Source organism: Psammomys obesus, unplaced genomic scaffold, assembly GCF_907164565.1.
Source record: "Psammomys obesus unplaced genomic scaffold, mPsaObe1.curated_primary_1811, whole genome shotgun sequence".
NCBI lineage: Eukaryota > Metazoa > Chordata > Mammalia > Rodentia > Muridae > Psammomys > Psammomys obesus.
In genome coordinates, this window is record NW_026596433.1 from 6,811,919 (window position 1) to 6,835,835 (window position 23,917).

Genomic DNA, 23,917 nt, shown 5'->3' on the forward strand with positions numbered 1-23,917 from the left:
TACTAATTTAAAGTGAACCAAAGTTGAAGCATAAAAAAATTGCTGTAGAGGAGGGAAGCCATTTAACCATATGTAAAAATGAAAGCATATTTATTACATGGCTCAATAGCACTGGCATGAAATAAAAAAAATGACTTCCATTAAGTATGCAGAAAAGTCACATATTTCTATGGCCTGAAAAGTAAAGAATCTTCACTGCCATGTTAATTTTAGAAGTCATCCCAGGAATGACAAATGTTTTTAATTGCAAAGCTCAAGGATGGATTTATGATATTGTGAACAGTACTTGTAAGCAGCATTCATGTGTCACAGGGACACAGAGCCTCAAGTCATGCCTAAAGCGTGTTCACATTCCCAGGGAAACAAAACAGAGGGAAGGTTTGGAAAAAATCAAGCAAGAAGTACACAGACCGATGAGAAAATGTGAAGAATGGGACCAACAGGGAGTTCTGAGACACTAGTTATTTAAAATGAAAAACAGAGCAGGAGAACATGCTAAAATAGTTGACTGCTCTTGTTCATTTTCCTGGGAAGAAGACAGTGTGAGACACTAAAAGCTTCACCCTTAGTAAAGCAGGTACCTCACTCGTTTTGGCTTCAGTGGAACATTGCCTGGAATCGACTCTTTTGGGTCTGAAGTTCAAGCCACAGCCTCGGGCCTACAGACAAATCACAATGCTAGATTTTCCCAGAACTATTTACCCAACAGAATATAAAAACGGTGCTCCTGATGTTATTTCATGTGCTATTTGTTTATGTATATAGACTTTGTGTATAATTTATGTATGTATATATTGTTTATGATGAAACTTTATTATTCAAATCTCTTCAAAGCATAATTACTTTAAAATATGATCATTACAATCTAGAGTGCTTAGCATGTAGTGAAATGTATAATAAAGTTTAAAAGCTGGAGAAAGAGAAATGGAAAGCTGCTATCAAAACCTTCAATTAGTCAAAAGAAGACAAATGAAAGGAAAAGAAATGCACTTGATACAAACAAGAAAAGGAAAACAATATGTTTAAATATAACACCATCAATCATGCTTTTTTTTTATAAAAGAATCTGAGTGACCCAATTGAAAAGCACGGAGCATGTATGTGCCACTTACAAGATATCCACTTTTGCGGGGAGACAGAGAGGAGAGTCTCAAGCTGGCCTAGACTCATTACAAAGATGAGGATGTCCATGCTGACCCTTCTGCCTCCTCCTCCCAAGTGCTGTGACTAGAAACAGCACTTGGACTCTAACCCCAGCCTTCAGGCATGCTACACCAGCGTTGTTCCCACCGAGCTACACCAACAACCCAGAAACCCACGTTAGCTATGAATACACAAATGGTTAAAAAAAAAAAAAGTTAAAAGACACAAAAGGAGAACACAAGGAAACCAGAGTTGTTATTATAATGACACAGGATAGATGATAGAGCAGAAAATATCACCAGAAATAGCAAAAGCCATTTCCTACTTATAATGAGGTAATTCATCAAAAGCACAAAATTCTCAATATTTCTGCTCCAGTAACAGGGCTACAAAAACATGATGTAAAAAAACTGATAGAACAGCAAGAACAAATAAGTATAGAATTATTCTCATAAATTTCAATACTCTCAATAATTGATGGGTCCATTTGGATTTAATTTATAGACTGATTAACCTAAAATACTCTATTCAGATTTTTTTTGTTTGATTTTCAAGACAGGGTTTCTCTGTGTAGCCTTCACTGTCCTCAAACTCACAGAGATCTGCCTCTGCCTCTGCCTCTCTGCCTCTGCCTCTCTCTCTGCCTCTGCCTCTCTGCCTCTATCTCTCTGCCTCTGCCTCTATCTCTCTGCCTCTGCCTCTGCCTCTATCTCTCTGCCTCTGCCTCTGCCTCTGCCTCTGCCTCTGCCTCTGCCTCTGCCTCTGCCTCTGCTTCTGCCTTGGCCTCTGCCTCTTGGCTCTATTCAAACTTTTATAAGATCATTTTTAAACTATTTTGCCTGCAACAAAACTATTTACAATTAAATAATTAATTTCAAAATTTTTTAATTCAATATACTGAGTTTATTTGAGGTTCTCTAAAATTTAAACAGCTAGTGACTTAAAACTCAACCCCAAAGAAGTTAAGGTTGCAACTATGGTGATATGTTCACTGGGAATTTTTACCCAGTTATGGTCTTGATTTGTTCCGGCCACAATTATAATTTCGCTTTGGAATGCTGTGTACAGAAAATGGGGGAGGTAACAGGCTGCTGAAGAGAGAAATAAAGTAACAGACATCTTATTCTAAAAATTATATTTCTAATAAAACATAAATGTTACATGAGACTATATATCCTGAGCACTTTCCTAGCGAGGGTAGATAAATCTTTCTTCTATATCTTTGATCTTGTCAATTATACACAATCTATACTCTCAAAAATATTTCTCACAGGGCTAGAGAGATGGGGTCAGCAGTTCAGAGCCTATATAATTTTTCCAGCGGACCAACATTCAATTCTCAGAGCCCTGCCAGGAGGCTCACAACCACCTGTAATTCCAGCACCACAGGGTCTGACGCCCTCTTCGGGACTCCACAGGCACCTGCACTCATGTGCATATACTCATACACAGACACACATACACATATTCAACATTTGTTTTTAAATCTTTTTTATTCTATTATATTTCCTTTTTTTATGAAAGTAGGGGTAGATGAAAGATCTGAAGGGGACAGAAGCACCACAAGGAGAGCAACAGAAGCAAAATATTTGGCCACAGGGGTTTTTTCTGAGACTAATAATCCAACCGTTGACTATGCATGGAGATAACCTAGAACCCCTGCAAAGATGTAGCCCATGGCACGTCTTTCTCTAAGTGGGTACCCTAGTAAGGGGAACAGGGACTGTCTCTGACATGAATTCGGTGGCTGGCTCTTTATCACTTCCCTCTGATGGGGGAGTAGCCTTGCCAGGCCACAAAGGTGGACAGTACAGTCAGTCCTGATGAGACCTAATAGGCTAGGATCAGATGGAAATGGAGGAGGACCTCCCCTGTCAGTGGACTTGGAGAGGGGTAAGGGAGGAGAAGAAGGAGGGAGGGTAGGATTGGGAGAGAATGAGGAAGGGGGCTACAGCTGGAATGCAATGTGAATAAACTGTAATTAATATAAAAAATAAAAATACATTAAAAATTAAAAAAAAGAATTCCACATTTACTTATGGATAACCACAATAAAAAAAAATGAAACTTTGACCACTAAACCATTTCATAAGTTTCCAAGGAAAATATAATGCTTTTGATGTTCACGGTCCTTTCAGTGTTGTTTTTCTTGTGTCTCACAGGTCTCCTGTTATGGCTGGAGGTCTCTTTTCAGTGGATCGAAAGTGGTTTTGGGAACTGGGTGGCTATGACCCAGGCTTAGAGATCTGGGGAGGAGAACAGTATGAAATCTCCTTTAAGGTAAGACACCCAGACTGTCCTCACCCCATAATTACAGTCAATCCTGATAGAATGTGTCACTTTGCTTTGTGATCCATGTTGTAAGTTGGAGCTGTGCCTCCCAAGGGAGCTTTTGGAAGAAAAGCAACTTCCATCCCATGTTATAGTGAGACACAGCCATGCAATGTGTAAAAAGAAACCATTCACATTCCTATTTATAGGTTAGCAACTCTACATAACTACACCTACAGCTCCTCTGGCAAAGGCATTCGTCTGGAGTGCATATAGCATAAAGTACAGAGGAGTAAAAATGAAGTCGGGAGACAGAAACCAAGTCAGTCGAGTTTTGCCTTTCATGTTCAAACAGCAGAGAGCAACTGAGGATTTGGTCTTAACCAGTTATTCCAAAACTCAATGGACTGCTAATGAATTTAATTTTAAAATATCAATGACAAATTGAAGAGTATGTTTTTAATTTGTGTTTTGTTTAATTTCATTTTGTTTTGATACAGCATCTTAAGCATACTTAGACTGGCCAGAAACTATATAACCCAGACTGGCCTCAAACCTGTAGTAATCCACCTGCCTCAGCGTCAACTGTGTTTAGGATTTCAGGTGTGAGCAGGTTAGCTACAAGCAACTCTTGTACTTACTTTATCTGTAATGTCCATGTGTCTACTTACCATAGTGATTAATTCTCAATTAAATGCTATGAATTATCACATACATGTATATACATCCTATACCCATACATATGTATTTAAGATTCCATTTCAAATTCATGGTATATAAACAATAAACTGTAACATATGAAAAAAAAAGTTAAAGCAAAATAAACTGTGTGAGAACTCATATTCCAAATTGCCAATAAAATTTTGAAATTCAATCTTATTTATTTATTTATTTATTATGTATACAGTGTTCTACCTGCATGTACACGCACTCACCAGGTCTCATCTTAGATGGTTGTCAACCACCATCTAGTTGCTGGGAATTGAACTCAGGACCTTTGGAAGAGCAGCCAGTGCTCTTAACCTCTGAGCCATCTCTCCAGCTCTGAAATTCAGTCTTATGAAGAAAACAAAAACTTCTTTCTTTCATCTTAACCACTGTTTATGTAGAAGCAAAGGCTGACTCTTGTGTCATGACTATATGGAAACCTCTGACATAAGTTACCCTTTGGTGGCTACTTCCATTACAGAGTCCAACCAGTGCTTGTTGCAGAAAGAAAGTATACCCTGAATACAATTAGAGCCAAACATAAGAATCCAGCTACAAGTTTTGGAATTTGTGAAGGGTGATGACAAACTGATTTTGATGAGACTGTAACACTATGTATTGAAAGAACATTAATACTTTCCTCAAGGAGAATATCACAAAATAAACATCCTCAAAAGAAACAGAGGTGTCATGGCAGGTTTTTTGGGACATCTAGAATTTTCCCTCTCACCTTTAAAAAACCTTTTACGAAATTAGTGTATTTTTAAGCCATTCAAACATATAATTTTGCATCAAAGATAATTTTTTTCTTTTACCTTTGAAGATGTATTGTTTTAGGCCTTTGGACTTGCCAGGGTCTTTGGGTCCTTCTGTTAGAGCAGCAGCTCTTTGTCTTTGTGTAGTAGGTGTGAAAAAGTTAGTGCAGCAGTAATAGTTACACAACAGGATAACCACATTCTTAGTGCTATAAGCCAAATGCTGACCTGAATACTTTTATATTAGCTGTTTTTTTAAAAATAACCTTGAGGCAGGGCAAGATGGCGGCGCCGGGAGGACTCTCATTCTGAGGAGCAGCACAGCAGGATTGGCACAGTGACCAGCAATCAGAACTCACGGCCATAAAACACAAGGGACTGTGTTTCACAGGTGAGAGGATACCCCACGGTGGGGGATTCAATCAGCTTTAACTCACCAGCTAAACCTCGGAAGAGATCCCAGTTCTGCCAGGCGCTTGGTCGCCAACCCAGAGCTACCCGCCAGCGCGATCTGGTCACGGTCCCAGACTGAACTGTGGGCCCACAACACCATAGACTGGATTTCCCAGTTGAGAGATAACCCCACGGAGCAGGAAACAATTGGGACCGACCTCAGGTTACCCAGACATCCCCTGGAAAAGACTCGGGTTCAGCGGGTACCCCAAGAGCCAGCGCGGACCCAGAGCCGGGATCCAGGCGCCTGCCTGCGCGCCTGATTCGCCGCCTCAGATAGAACTGTGGGCACCAGGGCACCAGACTGCGTATCTCTGGCAGGAGGAAACCCCCAGTGGAGGGGGTCAGCAGTTCTAACGCTTAGGACACCCAGCACCAAAACACTTCCTGGACTCACGTAGACTCTAGTGCAGGCAGGAGCACTGTGCTCTGCCGCCACTATTGAGTTCCCCTAAGGCACTGGGACACACAGCTGCATCCTCAGACCTACAAAAGCCAGAGAGCCATTACAGCAGCCCTCAGATACTGTGCCAAGGATCAACCAGTTATTCCTAGCTAGACTGTCAAAACTGTGGGAATCCTTGGTCCTTCAAGAGGGCTGCACCCACAGGGTCTGGACCAGAGCAGTGCCTGCAGCCGCCATCCCAGACAGAGACACACAGCTTCTGGTCCACAGTGAGGCACCCAGCCTCCAGACCAGAGCAGTGCCCCCAGGCACCAACTCAACCTAGGTGCACATTCTCCAGGTCCAGAGCAGAGCAATCAGCCTCTGGACCAGAGACTTGCTGAGTGCACCTCCCACTTTCCCAGACAGAACTGTGCGCCCCAGGATAACAGACTGAGTTTCCCTGTTGGGAGAAAACCCCACAGCTAGGGAATCAGCAGTTTCTTCAAGAGGACTGTACATGGAAATTTAGTGAGCAGCATCACACTAAATTTATAACAAGAAACCCAGCAGTGGGGCAGCTGTCTTGAGAAATTCTATGGGTAAGAGGAGATCCCCCCCTGCCTAACATAGACCACAGCTACTACTCAGGGCTATAAACCTGAGGTGAGCAGTGGCAACTCCTGAGAAACACTGGCCATACAGTGACCATAACCAAAAAGCAGAGAAGGACTCCTTCAGGAAAAATCATCTTCCGGCCAAGGGGATACTCCCTACCTCAGGACTCCAGGAAGCACAGAAACTAACAGCCAACACCTAAATCAGCCCAATGGGTAGAGGTCAGCGTAAAGACTCAACCAACAAAAGACAAAGCAATATGGCATCTCCAGAACCCAGCCATCCAGGGGCGAACAGCCCTGAACAATGCAGCATAATAGAAAATCAAGAAGATGACCTTACATCTATGTTGATGAAGAGGATAATAAAGGAAACAAATAAAATACGTAAAGAATTAGAGGAAGATAAAACCAAACAGATTATGGCTATCTGTAAAGAAATGGAGGAAGATAAAGACAAGCAGATTAGGGCCATCCGTGAAGAAATATGGGAAGATGCAGCCAAACAGCTTGTGGCCTTCAGAGAAGAAATAATTAAATCACTGAAAGAAATAAAAGAGACAGAGTTGAAGGAACTAAAAGAAAAAGAGGAAAATACAAGCAGACAGGTGAAGGAAGTAAACAAAACAACTCAAGACCTGAAGATAGAACTAGAAAAATTAAAGAAAACACAAATGGAGGAAATAATGGAGAGGAAGAATTTAGGGAAGAAAACAGGAACTACAGAGGTAAGCATAACCAACAGAATACAAGTAATGGAAGAAAGAATCTCAGGTGGAGAAGATACAATGGAAGAAATCGATGTATCTGTCAAAGAAAATGTTAAATCCAAAAAATTCCTGACACAGACCATCCAAGAAATCCAAGATAATATGAAAAGACAAAATCTAAGAATAATAGGAATAGAGGAAAAAGAAGACTCCCTTCTCCAAGGCCCAGAAAATATTTTCAACAAAATCATTGAAGAAAATTTCCCCAAGTTAAAGGAGAAACCAATAAGGATACATGAGGCCTACAGAACACCCAACAAATTTGACCAGAAAAGAAAATCCTCCCGCCATATAATAATCAAAACAGTAAGTATACAGAACAAAGAAAAAATACTAAAAGCTGCAAGGGAAAAAGGCCAAGTAACATATAACGGCAAACCCATTAGAATCACACCTGACTTTTCAACAGAAACTATGAAAGCCAGAAGGGCCTGGACAGATATCATGCAGACCATAAGAGAACACAGATGTCAACCCAGGCTACTATACTCTGCAAAACTCTCAGTCCTCATGGACAAAGAAAACAAGATATTCAATGACAAAAACAAATTTCAACAATACCTACACACAAATCCAGCATTACAGAAGACACTGGAAGGGAAAATACAATCCAAGAAAATTAACTTCTGTCAAGAAAACACAGGAAATAATTAAACTTACTACAGCAAAACAAAAAGCAACCAAGCACACAACCTTAGAAACACAGCCAACATCAATATCAAAGGATCTAACAGCCACTGGTCATTAATCTCTCTCAACATCGATGGACTCAACTCTCCAGTAAAAAGACACAGATTAACAGAATGGATATGTAAACAAAACCCAGCAATCTGTTGCATACAAGAAACACACCTAAGACACAAAGATAGACATTACCTGAGGGTAAAAGGTTGGAAGACGACTTTCCAAACAAATGGACCCAAGAAACAAGCAGGAGTAGCCATTCTAATATCTGATAAAATAGACTTTCAACCAAAATTAATACAAAGAGATGAGGAAGGACACTTCATACTCATCAAGGGAAAATTCCACCAGGAAGACATCACAATCCTGAACATCTATGCCCCAAATACAAGAGCACCCACATTTGTAAAAGAAACATAAAATTTAAACCACATATAGATCCCCACACATTAATAGTGGGAGACTTCAACACCCCACTCTCAACAAAGGACAGGTCAACAAAACAGAAATTAAACAAAGAAACAATATCTCTGACAGAGGTCATGAATCAAATGGACCTCACAGACATTTACAGAACTTTACACCCAAACACAAAAGAATTTACCTTCTTCTCAGCACCTCATGGAACCTTCTCCAAAATAGACCATATAGTTGGTCACAAAGCAAGCCTCAACAGATACAAGAAGACTGAAATAATCCCTTGTATCCTGTCTGATCACCATGGAATAAAGCTGGACTTCAACAACAACAGAAATAGCAAAAAGCCTACACACACATGGAAACTGAACAACTTGTTACTAAATGACAGCTGGGTCAGGGAAGAAATAAAGAAAGAAATTAAAGCCTTTCTAGAACTCAATGAAAATAAAGACACAACATACCCAAACTTGTGGGACACAATGAAAGCAGTGCTAAGAGGAAAGTTCATAGCACTAAGTGCCTTCAAGAAGAAATTCGAGACAGCTCATTCAAGCAACTTAATGGCCCACTTAAAAACCCTAGAAAAAGAATAAGCAGACACACCAAAAAGGAGTAGATGGCTGGAAATAATCAAACTCAGGGCTAAAATCAATCAATTAGAAACAAATAAAACAATTCAAAGAATCAATGAAACCAAGAGCTGGTTCTTTGAGAAAATCAACAAGACTGACAAACCCTTAGCCAAGCTAACTAAAAGGCAGAGAGACACCACCCAAATCAACAAAATCAGAAATGAAAAGGGGGACATAACTACAGACACTGAGGAAATCCAAACAATCATTAGGACTTACTTCAAAAGTCTATACTCAACAAAATTTGAAAACCTAAATGAAATGGACAATTTTCTTGATCGATTTGACTTACCAAAGCTGAATCAAGACCAGGTAAATCAATTAAATAGTCCTATATCCTCCAAAGAAATAGAAGCAGTCATCAAAAGTCTCCCATCCAAAAAAAGCCCAGGACCAGATGGCTTCAGCGCAGAATTCTACCAGACCTTCAAAGAAGAGCTAACTCCAATTCTCTTCAAACTATTCCACAAAATAGAATCAGAAGGAACATTACCAAACTCATTCTATGAAGCCACAATCACCTTGGTACCTAAACCTCACAAAGACTCAACAAAGAAAGAGAATTTCAGGCCAATCTCCCTTATGAACATTGATGCAAAAATACTTAACAAAATACATGCAAACCGAATCCAAGAACACATCAAAGATATTATCCAGTATGACCAAGTAGGCTTCATCCCAGGTATGCAGGGGTGGTTCAATATACAGAAATCCATCAATGTGATCCACCATATTAACAAACTGAAAGAAAAAACCACATGATAATCTCTCTAGATGCTGAAAAGGCATTTGACAAAATCCAACATCCATTCATGTTTAAAGTATTGGAGAGATCAGGGATACAAGGCACATATCTAAACATAGTAAAGGCGATTTACAGCAAGCCTATAGCCAACATCAAACTGAACGGAGAGAAACTTAAAGCAATCCCACTGAAATCAGGGACAAGACAAGGCTGCCCACTCCCTCCATATCTCTTCAACATAGTGCTGGAAGTCCTTGCTAGAGCAATAAGACAGTTGAAGGAGATCAAGGGGATACAGATGGGAAAGGAAGGAGTCAAATTATCACTATTTTCAGATGATATGATAGTATATATGAGTGACCCCAAAAACTCTACCAGGGAACTGCTACAGCTGATAAACACCTTCAGCAAAGTGGCCGGATACAAAATTAACTCAAAAAAATCAGTAGCACTCATGTATACAAAAGACAAAAGGGCTGAGAAAGAAATTAGAGAAACAACACCATTGACAATAGCCACAAATGACATCAAGTACCTTGGCGTAACCCTAACCAAGCAAGTCAAAGACTTGTATGAAAAAATTTTCAAGTCTCTGAAGAAAGAATTAGAGGAAGATATGAGAAGATGGAAAGATCTCCCATGCTCATGGCTTGGCAGGATTAACATAGTAAAAATGGCCATCTTACCAAAAGCAATCTACAGATTTAATGCAATTCCCATCAAATTGCCTACATGATTCTTTACAGACCTGGAAAGAAAAATTCTCAACTTCGTATGGAATAACAAGAAACCGAGAATTGCTAAAACAATCCTCTACAATATAAGATCTTCTGGAGGTATCTCCATCCCTGATCTCAAGCTGTACTATAGAGCAACAGTTATAAAAACTGCATGGTACTGGCATAGAAACAGAATGGTGGATCAATGGAATCGAACAGAAGACCCAGAAATAAACCCACACACTTACGGACACCTGATTTTTGACAAAGATGCCAAAACCATACAATGGAAAAAAGACAGCATCTTCAACAAATGGTGCTGGTCCAACTGGATGTCTACATGTAGAAAAATGAAAATAGATCCATACTTATCACCCTGCACAAAACTGAAGTCCAAGTGGATCAAAGACCTCAACATAAAACCAGACACATTAAATCGGCTAGAAAAAAAGTGGGGAATACCCTAGAACTCATTGGTACAGGAGAAAACTTCCTGAACAGAACACCAACAGCACAGGCTCTAAGAGCAACAATCAATAAATGGGACCTCATGAAATTGAAAAGCTTCTGTAAAGCAAAGGACACCGTCATCAAAACAAAGCGACTGCCTACAGATTGGGAAAGAATCATCACCAACCCTTTATCTGACAGAGGACTCATATCCAATATATATAAAGACTAAACAAGCTGAAAAGCAATAAACCAAGTAATCCACTTAAAAAACGGGGAACAGAGCTAAAGAGAGAATTCTCTGTAGAGGAATATCGAATGGCAGAGAAGCACTTAAAGAAATGCTCAACCTCATTAGCCATTAGGGAAATGCAAATCAAAACAACCCTGAGATTTCACCTTACACCCATCAGAATGGCCAAGATGAAAAACTCAAGGGACAACACATGCTGGAGAGGTTGTGGAGAACCCTTCTCCACTGCTGGTGGTAATGTAAACTGGTACATCCACTCTGGAAATCAATCTGGCGCTTTCTCAGACAATTAGGAATAGCGCTTCCTCAAGATCCAGCCATACCACTCCTAGGCATATACCCAAAAGAGGCGCAAGTACACAAAAAGGACATTTGCTCAACCATGTTTGTAGCAGCTTTAGTTGTAATAGCCAGAAGCTGGAAACAACCCAGATGCCCCTCAACTGAAGAATGGATGCAGAAACTGTGGTACATCTATACAATGGAGTATTACTCAGCAATGAAAAATAAGGAAATCATGAAATTTGCAGGTAAATGGTGGGACCTCGAAAGGATCATCCTGTGTGAGTTGTCCCAGAAGCAAAAAGACATGCATGGTATATACTCACTCATATAAACATACAACATAGGATAAACCCACTAAAATCTGTACATCTAAACAAACTAAGCAAAAGAGGGGACCCTAACTAAAATGTTCAATCCCCATCCTGAAAGGCAAAGAGGATGGACATCAGAAGAAAAAGAAAATAGGAAACAACCTCGGAACCTGCTACAGAGGGCCTCTGAAAGCCAGAAGAAAACAGGAAACAACCTTGAAACCTGCCACAGAGGGCCTCTGAAAGCTTCTGCAGTATAGACTGTCAAAGCAGATGCTGAGCCTGCTGGCCAACTGATGGGCAGAGTGAATGGAATTCTATGTAAGAAGTGGGAAATAGTAAGAGCTGGAGGGGACGGGAACTCCACAAGGAGAGCAACAGAACAAGATAATTTGAACACAGGGAACTTCCCAGAAAATCATACTCCAACCAAGGACTATTCGTGGAGATGACCTGGAACCCCTGCACAGATGTAGCCCATGGCAGTTCAGTGTCCAAGTGGGTTACCTAGTAATGGGAAGAGGGACTGCCTCTGACATAATCTGATTGGCCTGCTCTTTGATCACTTCCCCCTGAGGGGGGAGCAGCCTTATCAGGCCACAGTAGAGGACAATGCAGCCACTTTTGATGAGAACTGATAGACTAAGATCAGAAAAAAGAGGAGAACCTCCCCTATCAGTGGACTTGGGGAGTGGCATGCATGCAGAAAGGGGAGGGAGGGTGGGATTGGGAGGGGAGGAGGGAGGGGCTTATGGGGGGATACAAAACGAATAGAGTGTAATTAATAAAAAAAATTAAGAAAAAAGAACAACAAAAAAAAAGTTTAAAAGTTTACTCTTCCAGGAACATAAACAATATAGAAAAGGGACAGGAGTGAAGTAGAACTCTCCAACATGTTCTAAAACACCACGGATCACATTTAAGTCAAGAATCCATAGCAATGCTCCTTAGCTGCCGAGAAGATGGAGAGGCCGCTGAAAAGTTTGCATCCACGGTGTCCATGGCTGCTGTCGCTGTCTGCCTCTCATTTGCACATCATCACCTCTGAGAAGAACACTTCAGACTGACTGGCTAAGCCACAGCTGGGCTGAAAACACAACAGAGCACAAAAGCAACAGCCTTTTAGACCACGTGCTGCCTGCCTCTCCTCATTGAGCGTCATCTCTCTCTCTCTCTCTGTCCCCTCAAAGCTCGGTTTCCTATTTAAAGAGTTGGAAAATAAATAATTCCATTTACCCATAAAAAAAAAAAATAACCTTAAAAGGTATACATTATTACTCCATTGTACAGCTGGAAAAACTAAGGCTTACAGACCTTTTTAGAGTAGTTTTCTTTAGGTTTTAAAGATTAAATATAGAGTGTATTTCCAGAGATTGTATCTATGGTCTGTTAAGCATTAAATAATTATCGATTACCACTTTGGGAGTAAGATGTCCCATTTCTTCTTTATTGCTAAGACTATTATAAACAGGAAGTGCCTTAACATTTGTGATGGTTTAAATGAGAATGGTCCCTGTTTGAATACTAGGTCCCCAGTTGTGGTCTTGAAGGAAGTCTGCCAGCTTTGAAATATCAAGAAGCCCACACCATTGCCCGTTCGCTCTCTGCCTTGTGCTTTTGGATTAAATGCGAACTCTCAGCTACTGTTTCAAAGCCATGTCTGCCTGCCTGAAGCCATGCTCCCTACTGTAATGATCATGGACTGTAATGCTCTCAAATTGTGAGCCTCAAATTAAATGCTTTCTGGGAATGCAGACAGTCCTGATGAGACCTGATAGGCTAGGGTCAGATAGTAGAGAAGGAAGACTTCCCCTATCAGTGGACTAAGAGAGGGGCATAGTGGGGGAAAGGGTGAGATCAGAAGGAATTGAGGGAGGGAGCTACAGCCAGAACACAGAGTGAACAAATTGTAATAAATAATAAAATTTAAATTAAATGCTTTCCTATGTAAGATGCCTTGGTCGTGGTGTTTTGTTACAGCAATAGAAAATTAACTAAGACAACATCCAGTCCTTAAAAGCCCACATTCTCAAGTTAGCCTTTTGGCCCCTGCCTAAATGAGTTCTCCCGTAGATGCAGCTGATGACCTGGACTCAGTCCCCGGATTGTAAATTTAAAAAGCTTGATGAGGTGGTGTGCATCTGCAATCCCAGAACTCCTATGGTGCGATGGGAGGTGAACACAAGAGTCCTGCCTAGAAGCTTGCAGTCCATCCAGTGTAGTAAATACATAGATAAAACACTTTAGCTTAGAACATTGTATTTGATCATGGTATTTATAAAATAACAATTAAAAAAAAAAAAACACTGCCCTGCTGTATTTATTATTTTTACCAGACTTGAAAGAATACATTTATTTTTCGTAGTTGGAGATCATTTCCATGATAGTCTCTTAATTTTTGAATGCTTAAAGTATAAAATGTTGAGAGAATTTCTAATAAGTAAAAGATACCCATCTTTAAGAACTGGGCTGGGTGATAAACAAATTCGCTATTGAAAATCTGAAGACTCTGGGTTATACACTTGCATTCTAAATCACAAAGATGCTTTTTTAGGCAGACATGACTTTCATCTCACTTCAGTGTCACTTGTACTTATCACATCTCTTCTGGATGACCCAAGATTTTATTACCCTATTTCCTATTTTTCAGTTGTCTGTCATTGTATAGGATATAATTGGAATGCAGCCCTGTCGTCTTTGTCTAAAAACCATGGCAACCACATTGTAAGTTCAGGACTGAATTGCCCTAGGTTGTTTGGTTGGAATGATAGATTATTTGGTGACAGTTATATCTTAGCAGGGTTCCATTCCAGACATGTCTCTTCATTCTTCTTGATCCAGTTTGCTGACCTTGGGGTTCCTGTCCCTCACTGTTAGTATTTATGAAGTAGACAAACTTCATCAAATTCTTAGGTAGACTATGCATTGAAGCAAAAATCTGTGCAAATAATAATCAATCAAAGGCATTATATACAAATAGCTCTATAAATCACAACTAAAAATCAAACAACTGATTTTTTTTTGGACACATCTTATAAATTGTGATTAATCTTCAGTGCAAAACACTGTAAGATTCAAACTGGTCAGCATTTAATATCTGTAAAACAAGGTGGTTTATTGGATCTCACCAGTAGCATTTTACACTTTATTACAGAAATTGCTGTAAGTTGCAACTTAAATACTAGTATTGAAAATACTTCTGCAAGTGGTCATTATCAGACACCTACACTACGTGTTCCCTCTTCAAAGAATTACTTCACAAAAGTTTCTAAAAACTCACAAATGAAAATATTTCCAGAAGATTCTGTCTCATATGAAAGACTGGGTTTCTGGTAAAACATAATACCCTAAATACCTCTCCTTAATTTTTCTAAAAGCATCATTCTGGCAAATGAGCATACTTTATGTTGGGGTGTAAAAGCCAGACACTATAACTTCTAGAAGTTTTCTGAGGAAAAGAAATTATCTGCCTGCATTGCATTCATCATTCACATCTTTTCACATGTATCTGGACCACTGTGAAGCTCAGAACCATCTAGCTGTCTTTTAAATCATACTAGGTTAGCCAGTTGCCAGGGCTCTAGAGAAGGCAGCATTTAGTCAGCATTTCGACCAGCTTTTGTTGAGCATCTCATTTCCACTAGGCAATGGTCCAGGTACGCAATGTGCAGTTGCCACTGGAAATGATGGGGAAACAGAGGTTATGGCGCAGCAGGCCCCACACGCCTAACTTTGTCCTCTAGTGATGAGTCCATGAGAATGTCAGTCCCAGACAGGTGCTTCCTCCCCACGCTGCCCTCTCAAGACCTGGTCCTTCACCTATTTTTCAGTTACCTCTTCTCTCTCCCCAGTTCACTGTCATGTAGTCTTTCTTAAAAGGACAATGACAGCATTGTCCTATGGGTTTTGTAAAATTTTGGTTTTTACTTTGGCAGAGAAAAAAAAAATGTTCCTGGGATTTTATAAAACTGAGCAAATAGATGAAAAATATGTTAAATATAAAACATACAAATACTTCAAATACCACAAATAGTGACTGGCCCATCTGAGGTCTTGAAGGACAATACAATCAATGTCCATTTATTCTGTGGCTCTTCACAGCCTAGGAAAGCTTTTTATTCAACAACCTGTGTCCCAAAATTCTAACCATTCTTTTCTCCCTGTGGTGATAATAACTACTAGTGGGTCTCTTAACTAGTAAAAGTAATAAGGTGGCACTTAAAGGTCATTCAATTTAATTTCCTATCCCGTTCAACATTAGTGCAAGATTTTAGAAAAAAAAGAAAGATAAAAAAAAACTCTACATCATATTTGTTAAGACAAGTCCTTATCTAGTTAATATCAAACAAGGATTCAACACTGGGTTTGTTCATAAAACCATTAACCTAGTTTCTCTTAGCTGAAAATAAATTTAAAAAGAAAAAAGACTCGTGGTCATTTTTTAAAGGCAAATACAGGTCCTTTCTATATGATATTTGTTAAATATGAGACTTGACCATCCTTCTGATGATTTAGTGTAACAGAATTTTCATTATTTTAAAATTTAATGGTTATTCAATAAAGGTTAAGAATAGTTAATAAGACTAATCCCTGAGCCCAGAACAATTAGTTCTTTACTGAAACAAGGGATCAGCCATCACTTAAGGCAACTCATCAACTCAGATGTGCCAGCGTTTAATCTTAGATCAGAACTTCACAAGAACAAATACTCAGTTTGTTTGTTTATACTAAGTGTGAACTCCAGGGCCAAAAACAATTGTCAAAATTAAGTACATATGAAGTTTCCCTACAAGACATATAAGCCACCAAAAACCTGATAAGTGTATTTCTAACTTAACAATTTTAAGTTATACAATTACAATAGGTTTACAATTTTAAGATGTAAAGAGATGGTCACCTCTTAAAGGTCACTCAAAATTGAAAAAAAAAATGAGAGGGAGAAACAAACCCCCCCAACTTTTTCCTTAACAAAACTATCAGCTATTCTACCCTCAACCACACGCATAAGAAAGCAGAACATGTGCAGCAGTCATGGTAAATTCTGATAAAGTCATATCATGGTGATATGATATGAGCATGTGGGGAATGAAATGGCCACAACTTCAAGTCTCACTTGGAGTCAGCAAATCTCAGTTCTCCAAAGTTTTGCATATATGAGGAAAACCAGAGATTCTTTCCTAACGACGATAACAACTGTTGGTGTGCAATGCTTCTCCAGATTGAGTTTGCACAGTGATGGGTGTGGGAAAGTTCTGAGAGATGGATTTTACAGACATCCAGTTTGCAAGGTTATTGGTGGGGCAAGATGAAGAACAGTAGTCAATACTGTTTCCAGCCCTGAGCAGCCAATCCCTAGTATTAGGTATAGACAAGTATCAGATAATTCACTTCTATGAAATTTGTGGTAAAAAAATTGATGTGTCCTAGCCAAAAATGTTTCATTGCTTTCAAAGAAGTCCTACAAAGGTGATAGGCAAGAAGAATCCACAGGGGCATGCATGCAGAAAGGGGGGGAGGGTGAGACCAGGAGGGGAGGAAGGAGGGGATTATGGGGGGATACAAAATGAATAAAGTGTAATTAGTAAAAGTTTTTTAAAAAAACTAGAAGCTAGAATTAAAAACAAAAAACTCTACAAAAGTGGGATCGGAAGTCATAGAAATCAGAGAAAGACAATGCACCCACTCCTGATGAGACCTGATGGATTAGACCTGATGGAGGGAAAGAGGGAGGGAGCTACAGGTGGGGTTCAAAAGGAATAAAATGTAATAAAAAAAAAAGAATCCACAAACCTCAAAGGCGACTAATAGATCTTTTGACCTTATTTTTTGAAAATTTCATACATATATACAAAAAAATATGAACTTAGCCATGCCCTTTTTCCTCTCTATGTGTCCGGAGAGTCCCCTAAACACATTCTCCTCTTCATTTGTATATCCCCTTCTTTAAAATAAAAAAATTAATTATTGTTGACCATATGTGCATGGAACCTCCCACTGGTGTGTGGGCAACCTATCAGTGGCCACACCCCCAAAGGAGAATTATTCTCTGTCTCCCAGCAGCCATCAACTGCCGATAGCTCCTCGGTTATAGAATCCCATGAGCCCCTCTTCCATTCATGCTAAAATATTACCTAGCTTGATTTTGTACAGGTAAACACACCAGGTGTGGCTCACTAATGCAACTGTCCTGTCATGTCCAGAAGATAGCATTTCACATCGTTCTACCCATACTCTGAAGCTTGCATTCTACAACTAACAACATGGTGGCATACATCTGTGAAACCTGTTTATTATTTTGATCTCTACTGCTGTGATAAAACACCATGATCAAAGACAACTTGGAGAAGAAAGTGTTTATTTTGCCTTACACTTCTAGAGAATGAGGGAAATTTGGGCAGGAACCTGGAGGCAGGAACTGAAACAGAGACAACGGAGGAATGCTACTTACTGACTTGCTCCTCTTGGCTTGTTCAGTTTGTTTTCTTGTATCAGTCACAGCCAGGGCCGAGCACTTTTCTATCACATGGAAATCAATAAAATCCCCCACACACACACAGACTTGCTTACAAGCAATCTAATGGAGGCATTTTCTCAGTTGAGGGACTTTGTCCAATTTGACTCCATGTCTAGTTGATGAAAAAAAAAAAGGATTCAGGAGGCTGAGATGGGAAAATTGTGAGTTCTAAACTAGTCTGAGCAACATAGTGAGATGTCAGTTTAAAAATAAATAGATTTTCAAAAGATTAGAAAGAAAGGGATGGAGGGATGATAGATGGTGATATATAGATAGATGAGAGAGAGAAAGAAAGAGAGATAACCAGGTATGGTAGCACACACCTTTAATGCCAGCACTTGGAAGTCAAAAGCAAGCAGAAAGATCTCTGTGAGTTCAAAGTCAGCTAGGGCTACATAGTGAAACTCTGTCTCAAAAAGAAATAAATTTGGAATTTGTCTAAAAAGAAGATATTAAGAAAATTTTGATGTAGGAGAAAAAAAAGAAAAAAGAACCATGGTAAGAAAACTGATTTTGCTCTAAACATCAGGGTCTCAAGAAGGCACAGGAAGCAGCTGATTTTGTCCATAATAATGAAATGCTGACACTTAAAAACTGAAGAAAAGTATCAAAATAACTACAGAAAAAACAATATGAGCTACAACATAATGGAACAGAAAAACAAAGCCTGCTACTGCTCAAATGAAGGTCATTAGAAGAAATAAAAAAGCAACTAACATCTGCAAACATCTAAGCATGTGAAGGGTGAGGTAGAGAAAAGGGAATGAAATTGGATTAAAAACAAAGAAATTTTAAAATTAATAAAAAAATTATATCAGCCTTAGGAAAAACCCTGAAATTAAAATGCCATAAATGCCATATGTCATTACACAGGAGACACAGCTCATGCAGCATTCAGAAGAAAGCCAAGGTTCTGAAGCATTTGTTTCCATAAAAAGAAAGAACAAAAATAAGAAAATAAACACCCAAATCAAGTTAAAAATTAAATAAGTCAAATAAAGTAAGGACAGAGATGAATAAGCACAGAAAGAAGTTAATAAATTTGAAAACCAAAAACTAATGATGCAAGAGACAAAAGTAAGTGATTAATAAGAGAAATAAATATAGAAATGAGTAAAATAATTGGGTGTAGTAATTGACCATGAAAACACAAAATACAAATGTGAAAAAATGATAATAAAGAAAAAGTAATTTAATGAGATATAAATAATTATAAGCAAGTTCTTTGAGTCTATGCAAATAACATTACTATAAGCAAGATGGATGATTTTTTTCAAGAATATCAGAATTCCTTGCTATTGATCTTACAGCCAAATGCCCACAAACTCTGTCCTTATTTGGAGGCTCAATTGGGAGAAAATCTGGAAAGTTCCCTCAGGTTACTAGCAGAATCTAATTCTGCAGCTGTGGGCCGAGAATACTAGAGTTCAAGAGACCACACTCAGCTCCTTCCCGCCATGCTCAGCACCTCCAGGCCACAGAGTCCTTGACTGGTGGCTTCCTCTGCAGCCTCTCCCAACATGCCAGCTTCCTGCTTCCAAGACATAAGTGAAATTAATTTCACTTCAAAATCTTCAAATCTCTTCTTTCAGGAAGAATCAAGTCATGGCTCATTTGTGAGAATCAGACTCCCCTCAATAGGATAATTCCCCTACTGACTCATTTAGGGCTTCTAAAAACTCCTTTTACTTTCCTTAGAAGCATCACACAGATGTAAACTCAACCATACATCCAAAGGGAGGAGATTACACAAAGAATTCTTCGTCTTAGAACTTTTCATGTGCACTGACCAAGACTATGAAGATATAAGAAAATCATCAGAAAGCTAACCCCTCCAAAAATATAGTGTCAGCCTCCATGCCTTGTTTAAAAATGTTTTTCTAAATCACTAATAAGCACAAAGTCATATGACAGCTTTTAGGTTTTATGCTTTGAAATTTTGGGAGGCTTTTTTAAGACTAGGTTTCACTTTTTAGCCCAGGCTCAACCACCGTCATGTTTGCAACCAATGCTTTCTTGTTGGTGGTGACAGAAGTGGTCATTGTGGTTGTTGTTGTTTTTTACTAACTAACCTAGAATTTTTAAATATCTATTATTCAAATATTAAAAAATGTTCTACCTAGATTATAATCTGAAGTACAGTCTTAAAGAAATATGAAATAAAAGAAAAAGAAAGTGGAATAAAAAGAATCAGACCCTGAAAAGAATGGAGCCTGGTTGAGTGCTTCAGTCTCTGCAAGTCCCTCTGGGCCCTGCTTACTTATCTCTGTTGATCTTCTTGTGGAGTTCCGGTCATCAATTCTTCCCCAGACTTTTTCACAAGATTCCCTACCCTTTGCCCAATTTTTGGCTGTGAATCTCAGCATCTGTTTCTGAAAACCATGCATGGGTTGGACCACTTACACAGAAGTAGCCTATGAGCAGCTCTGTCTTCGTGTGAGTTCCCTAGTAAGGGGAGTGGAGGCTGTCTCCAACACAGACTTTATTTTTTGCTTTTTGATCACTTCCCCCTGGCAGGGCTACAGGGAAAGAGAACACACTGAGTCCTGATGAAACTTGATGAGCTGGTTGGTTTGTGTGGGGACTCCCCTTTTCTGAGAAGGAAAAAGGGGTTGAGGGAAGAGAGGGAGAAGGTGGAACCAGGAGGAAAGGAAGGAAGGAGCTATGGTCAGAATCAAAGCAAATATACAAATAAATAATTTTTTAAAGAATCAGACAGTTTTGTTTTATTAATTAAAAACAATAGAAAAACCTATTGGAAAACTCTAAAAAGTCAAAATGTGTGCAAAATAAAAATAGGAAGATAAGTATTTATATTTCAAATTTTATGCACATATATACATATACAACACAGTAACAAGTAATTGCATATATAATATATATGTAATTACAAAGATGTAGCTAGTATCACATGTTTACATTCATAAACACATTCCTAAACCCAGTAGATATTACTGAAAGCCTTCAGTGTGAAAGATGATGAGATTAATACAAACAAGAGTGAAGAGAGTCCCCCTCTACCTCATAGAACTTAGTGTTAAGAAAGACAGTCTTGATGGGACCTGATAGACTAAGGTCAGATAGTAGGGGAGGAGGACCTCTTCTATCAGTGGATTAGGCAAGGGGCATAAGTGGGAAAAAGGGAGGGAAGGTGAGAGTGGGGGAAGATGAAGGAGGGGATTACAGCTGGAATACAAAGTGAATAAATTGTAATAAATAATAAAAATAAAGAAAATACTTTTGAAATTTAAAATAAAACCAAAAAAGGCAGATTCAAAATAAATTAGTGAATAAATAAACAAGATTGTTTTTTACAATGGTTAAGTGATGAAAGGAAATCAGCTAGTACTTAAATCAGGAGCCCCAAAGTAGGAAGCAGCTGTATTTGATTTCAAGATGTTTTTTTGTATGTTTGCATTTACCCCAAGAAAGAATGTGGAAGAGGCTGTGTTTGTCTCCCTGTTCCCATTTGTACCCTCGAGACCAATAGCTGGATGGAAGAGCTCTGTACAAAATGACCAAACGATATATATATGGATGCATGAATGAATTAACCTGTGTGTAGGCAGATCTACTGTTTCTAATACAAACTCCAGCTTCAGATCGGGTAGAGATCCAAGGTCTCCATCGGGCCCAAACTTTGCAACTACTGAGATTTTGGTCTACCAGAAAACTCTTGAAAAAAGAAGATCGATATTCTTCTCAATCCGCCAGTACCCCAGGATGGCTCATTTTACTTGATTACTTACTCCACCAGCTTCAAATTCCCCTCACCCCCCCTCTGCTGTCACTACTGCACCGTGTGCCATGTGCCTTCCGTGTGGCACAATGCACAGATTTATTAGAGAAAGTACAAAATAATAACACACAAGTGCACAAATAGAATGGTTTCCCAGGTCCCTGTCCTCACATTGTTCCTTACGTTTGCCAACTTCTTAAACCTTCTATTCCCAAAACACTGGAGGAAAAAAAAAAAACCTACAGTTTTAATTAACAAACATTTTCACACTTTCTCCATAGTTCCTTGAAAATACAAAATCCCCCAAGGTGTTCATAGTCCTAAAATAATTTATTTGTCTCTCTAGAACATGTTTTTCACCTGAAGACACTGCCTATAAACCGCCAGGATGATGCTTTGTACAAATGGTTGTGTTAGAAATAAATTTAGTCTTATAAAAAGTGCTCATTAGATCTCCTCTTCATACCAGAGATGACTCTACAGAATTTTATAAACTTTCTCATTGCTTTTATGAAACAACTAGATTAGACACTTCTCTTTACTTCTGAGCCCACGGAGTACTTCCAAGTCTGGCTGTATTTTGTGTCTAAAATGTGACAGAAGCCTTTTATAGTCCCCCATATACCTTGAGACACACAAGAAGTATCTGGAGTTGTTCCTATGGGTTTTTTCCCCTCAACAACATTTAGACTAGGTGGCATAAAAACATCCATTTTAATTCGCCATGCCCAAAATTGATCTTCCAAAGAAAATATTAAAATGATGCTATACTCATTCTGAAACTCAAAGATAAACAGAAACAGCTGCTTAATGTCTCAAAAGCCAGTCTGAGATTCATTTCAATTACCCAACAAAAGGTACCTCAGGTGTACCGCAGCATTTTCAAGCTAAATTTTATGCCTATTAGAGATAAGCCTTGCAGCAAGCGTGAAGTCCTTCCGGTTGTTAGCACTTTTATGTCTGAGAGCATTTTCCTAATTCCCTGTTTAATTTTATTTTGACTTTTATAGACAGCTATAAAGTGAGCAAGCTGTAGCAATTTGTATGGAATCTTGCACCTGTAGTAAGGTCAGTGTGAAAAATGTTTTAGAATAGAGAATTTTTTTCTAAATATTTTAATTTCTTTGTTGCTCTTTTTCCTAACCAGAAAGAAAAAAGAAAAAGAAATACAATTTGATCACTCTGATTCTTCTGTCCAAATTTATTGAAAGCTTACTTTCATGTTCAAGAAGTATTTGTATAGAAAGTTGATGTAAAAAATAGAAAAATAGCCAGGCATGGTGGTGGCACACACCTGTAATCTCAGCATTTGGGGAGGCAAAGGTATGTGGATTTCTGTGAGATTGAGGCCAGCCTGGTTTACAAAGCAAATCCAGAACAGCCAAGACTACACAGAGAAACCCTGTCTTGAAAAAAAAAACACAAAAGAAAGAAAGAAAGAAAGAAAGAAAGAAAGAAAGAAAGAAAGAAAGAAAGAAAGAAAGAAAGAAAGAAAGAAAGAAAACAGAAAACTCTACAGTATTCCCAAATCCTTTCTCACCTCCAAGTGGCAATGTTACAGTGATTCTTTTATTTCCAAATTTTTATTTCTTATATTAATTACAGTTTATACACTTTGTATCCCAGATGTAGTCCCCTCCCTTATTCCCTTCCAACCCCCACACATCCTCCCTCATCTCCTTCCTGCTCCTCTCTAAGTCCACTGATAGAGGAGGTCCTCCTCCCCTTCCATCTGACCCTAGTTTATCAGGTCTTATCAGGACTGGCTGCATTGTCTTCCTCTGTGGCCTGGTAAGGCTGCTCCTCCCTTGAGGGGAAGGTGGGGCGGTGGGAGATCAAAGAGCCAGGCACTAAGTTCATGTCAGAGACAGTCCCTGATCCCCTTACTTAGGAAACCCACTAGGATACTAAGCTGCCATGGGCAGTGATTCTTAAGAGCACATGAACTTTAAAAGTATATATTACGTCCTCTTCACCAAAGTCAGCAATCTTCATGACACCAAGCCAACATAATTTAAGCAAAATTCCTACCTCCTGTCCAAACTTTGACAGGATAAAAATGA

At 39.0% G+C, this 23,917-nt stretch overlaps 1 protein-coding gene across 1 annotated transcript in view; it reads left to right on the forward strand.

Annotated features, from left to right (window-relative positions):
* Galntl6 (polypeptide N-acetylgalactosaminyltransferase like 6) overlaps positions 1 to 23,917 on the forward strand; it is a 1,222,499-nt gene that overhangs the window by 1,094,055 nt on the left and 104,527 nt on the right. The window contains exon 7 of the mRNA XM_055597863.1: positions 3,306 to 3,423. Within this exon, the coding sequence (XP_055453838.1) occupies positions 3,306 to 3,423 (118 nt within the window). The remainder of the gene's footprint in view (positions 1 to 3,305; positions 3,424 to 23,917) is intronic.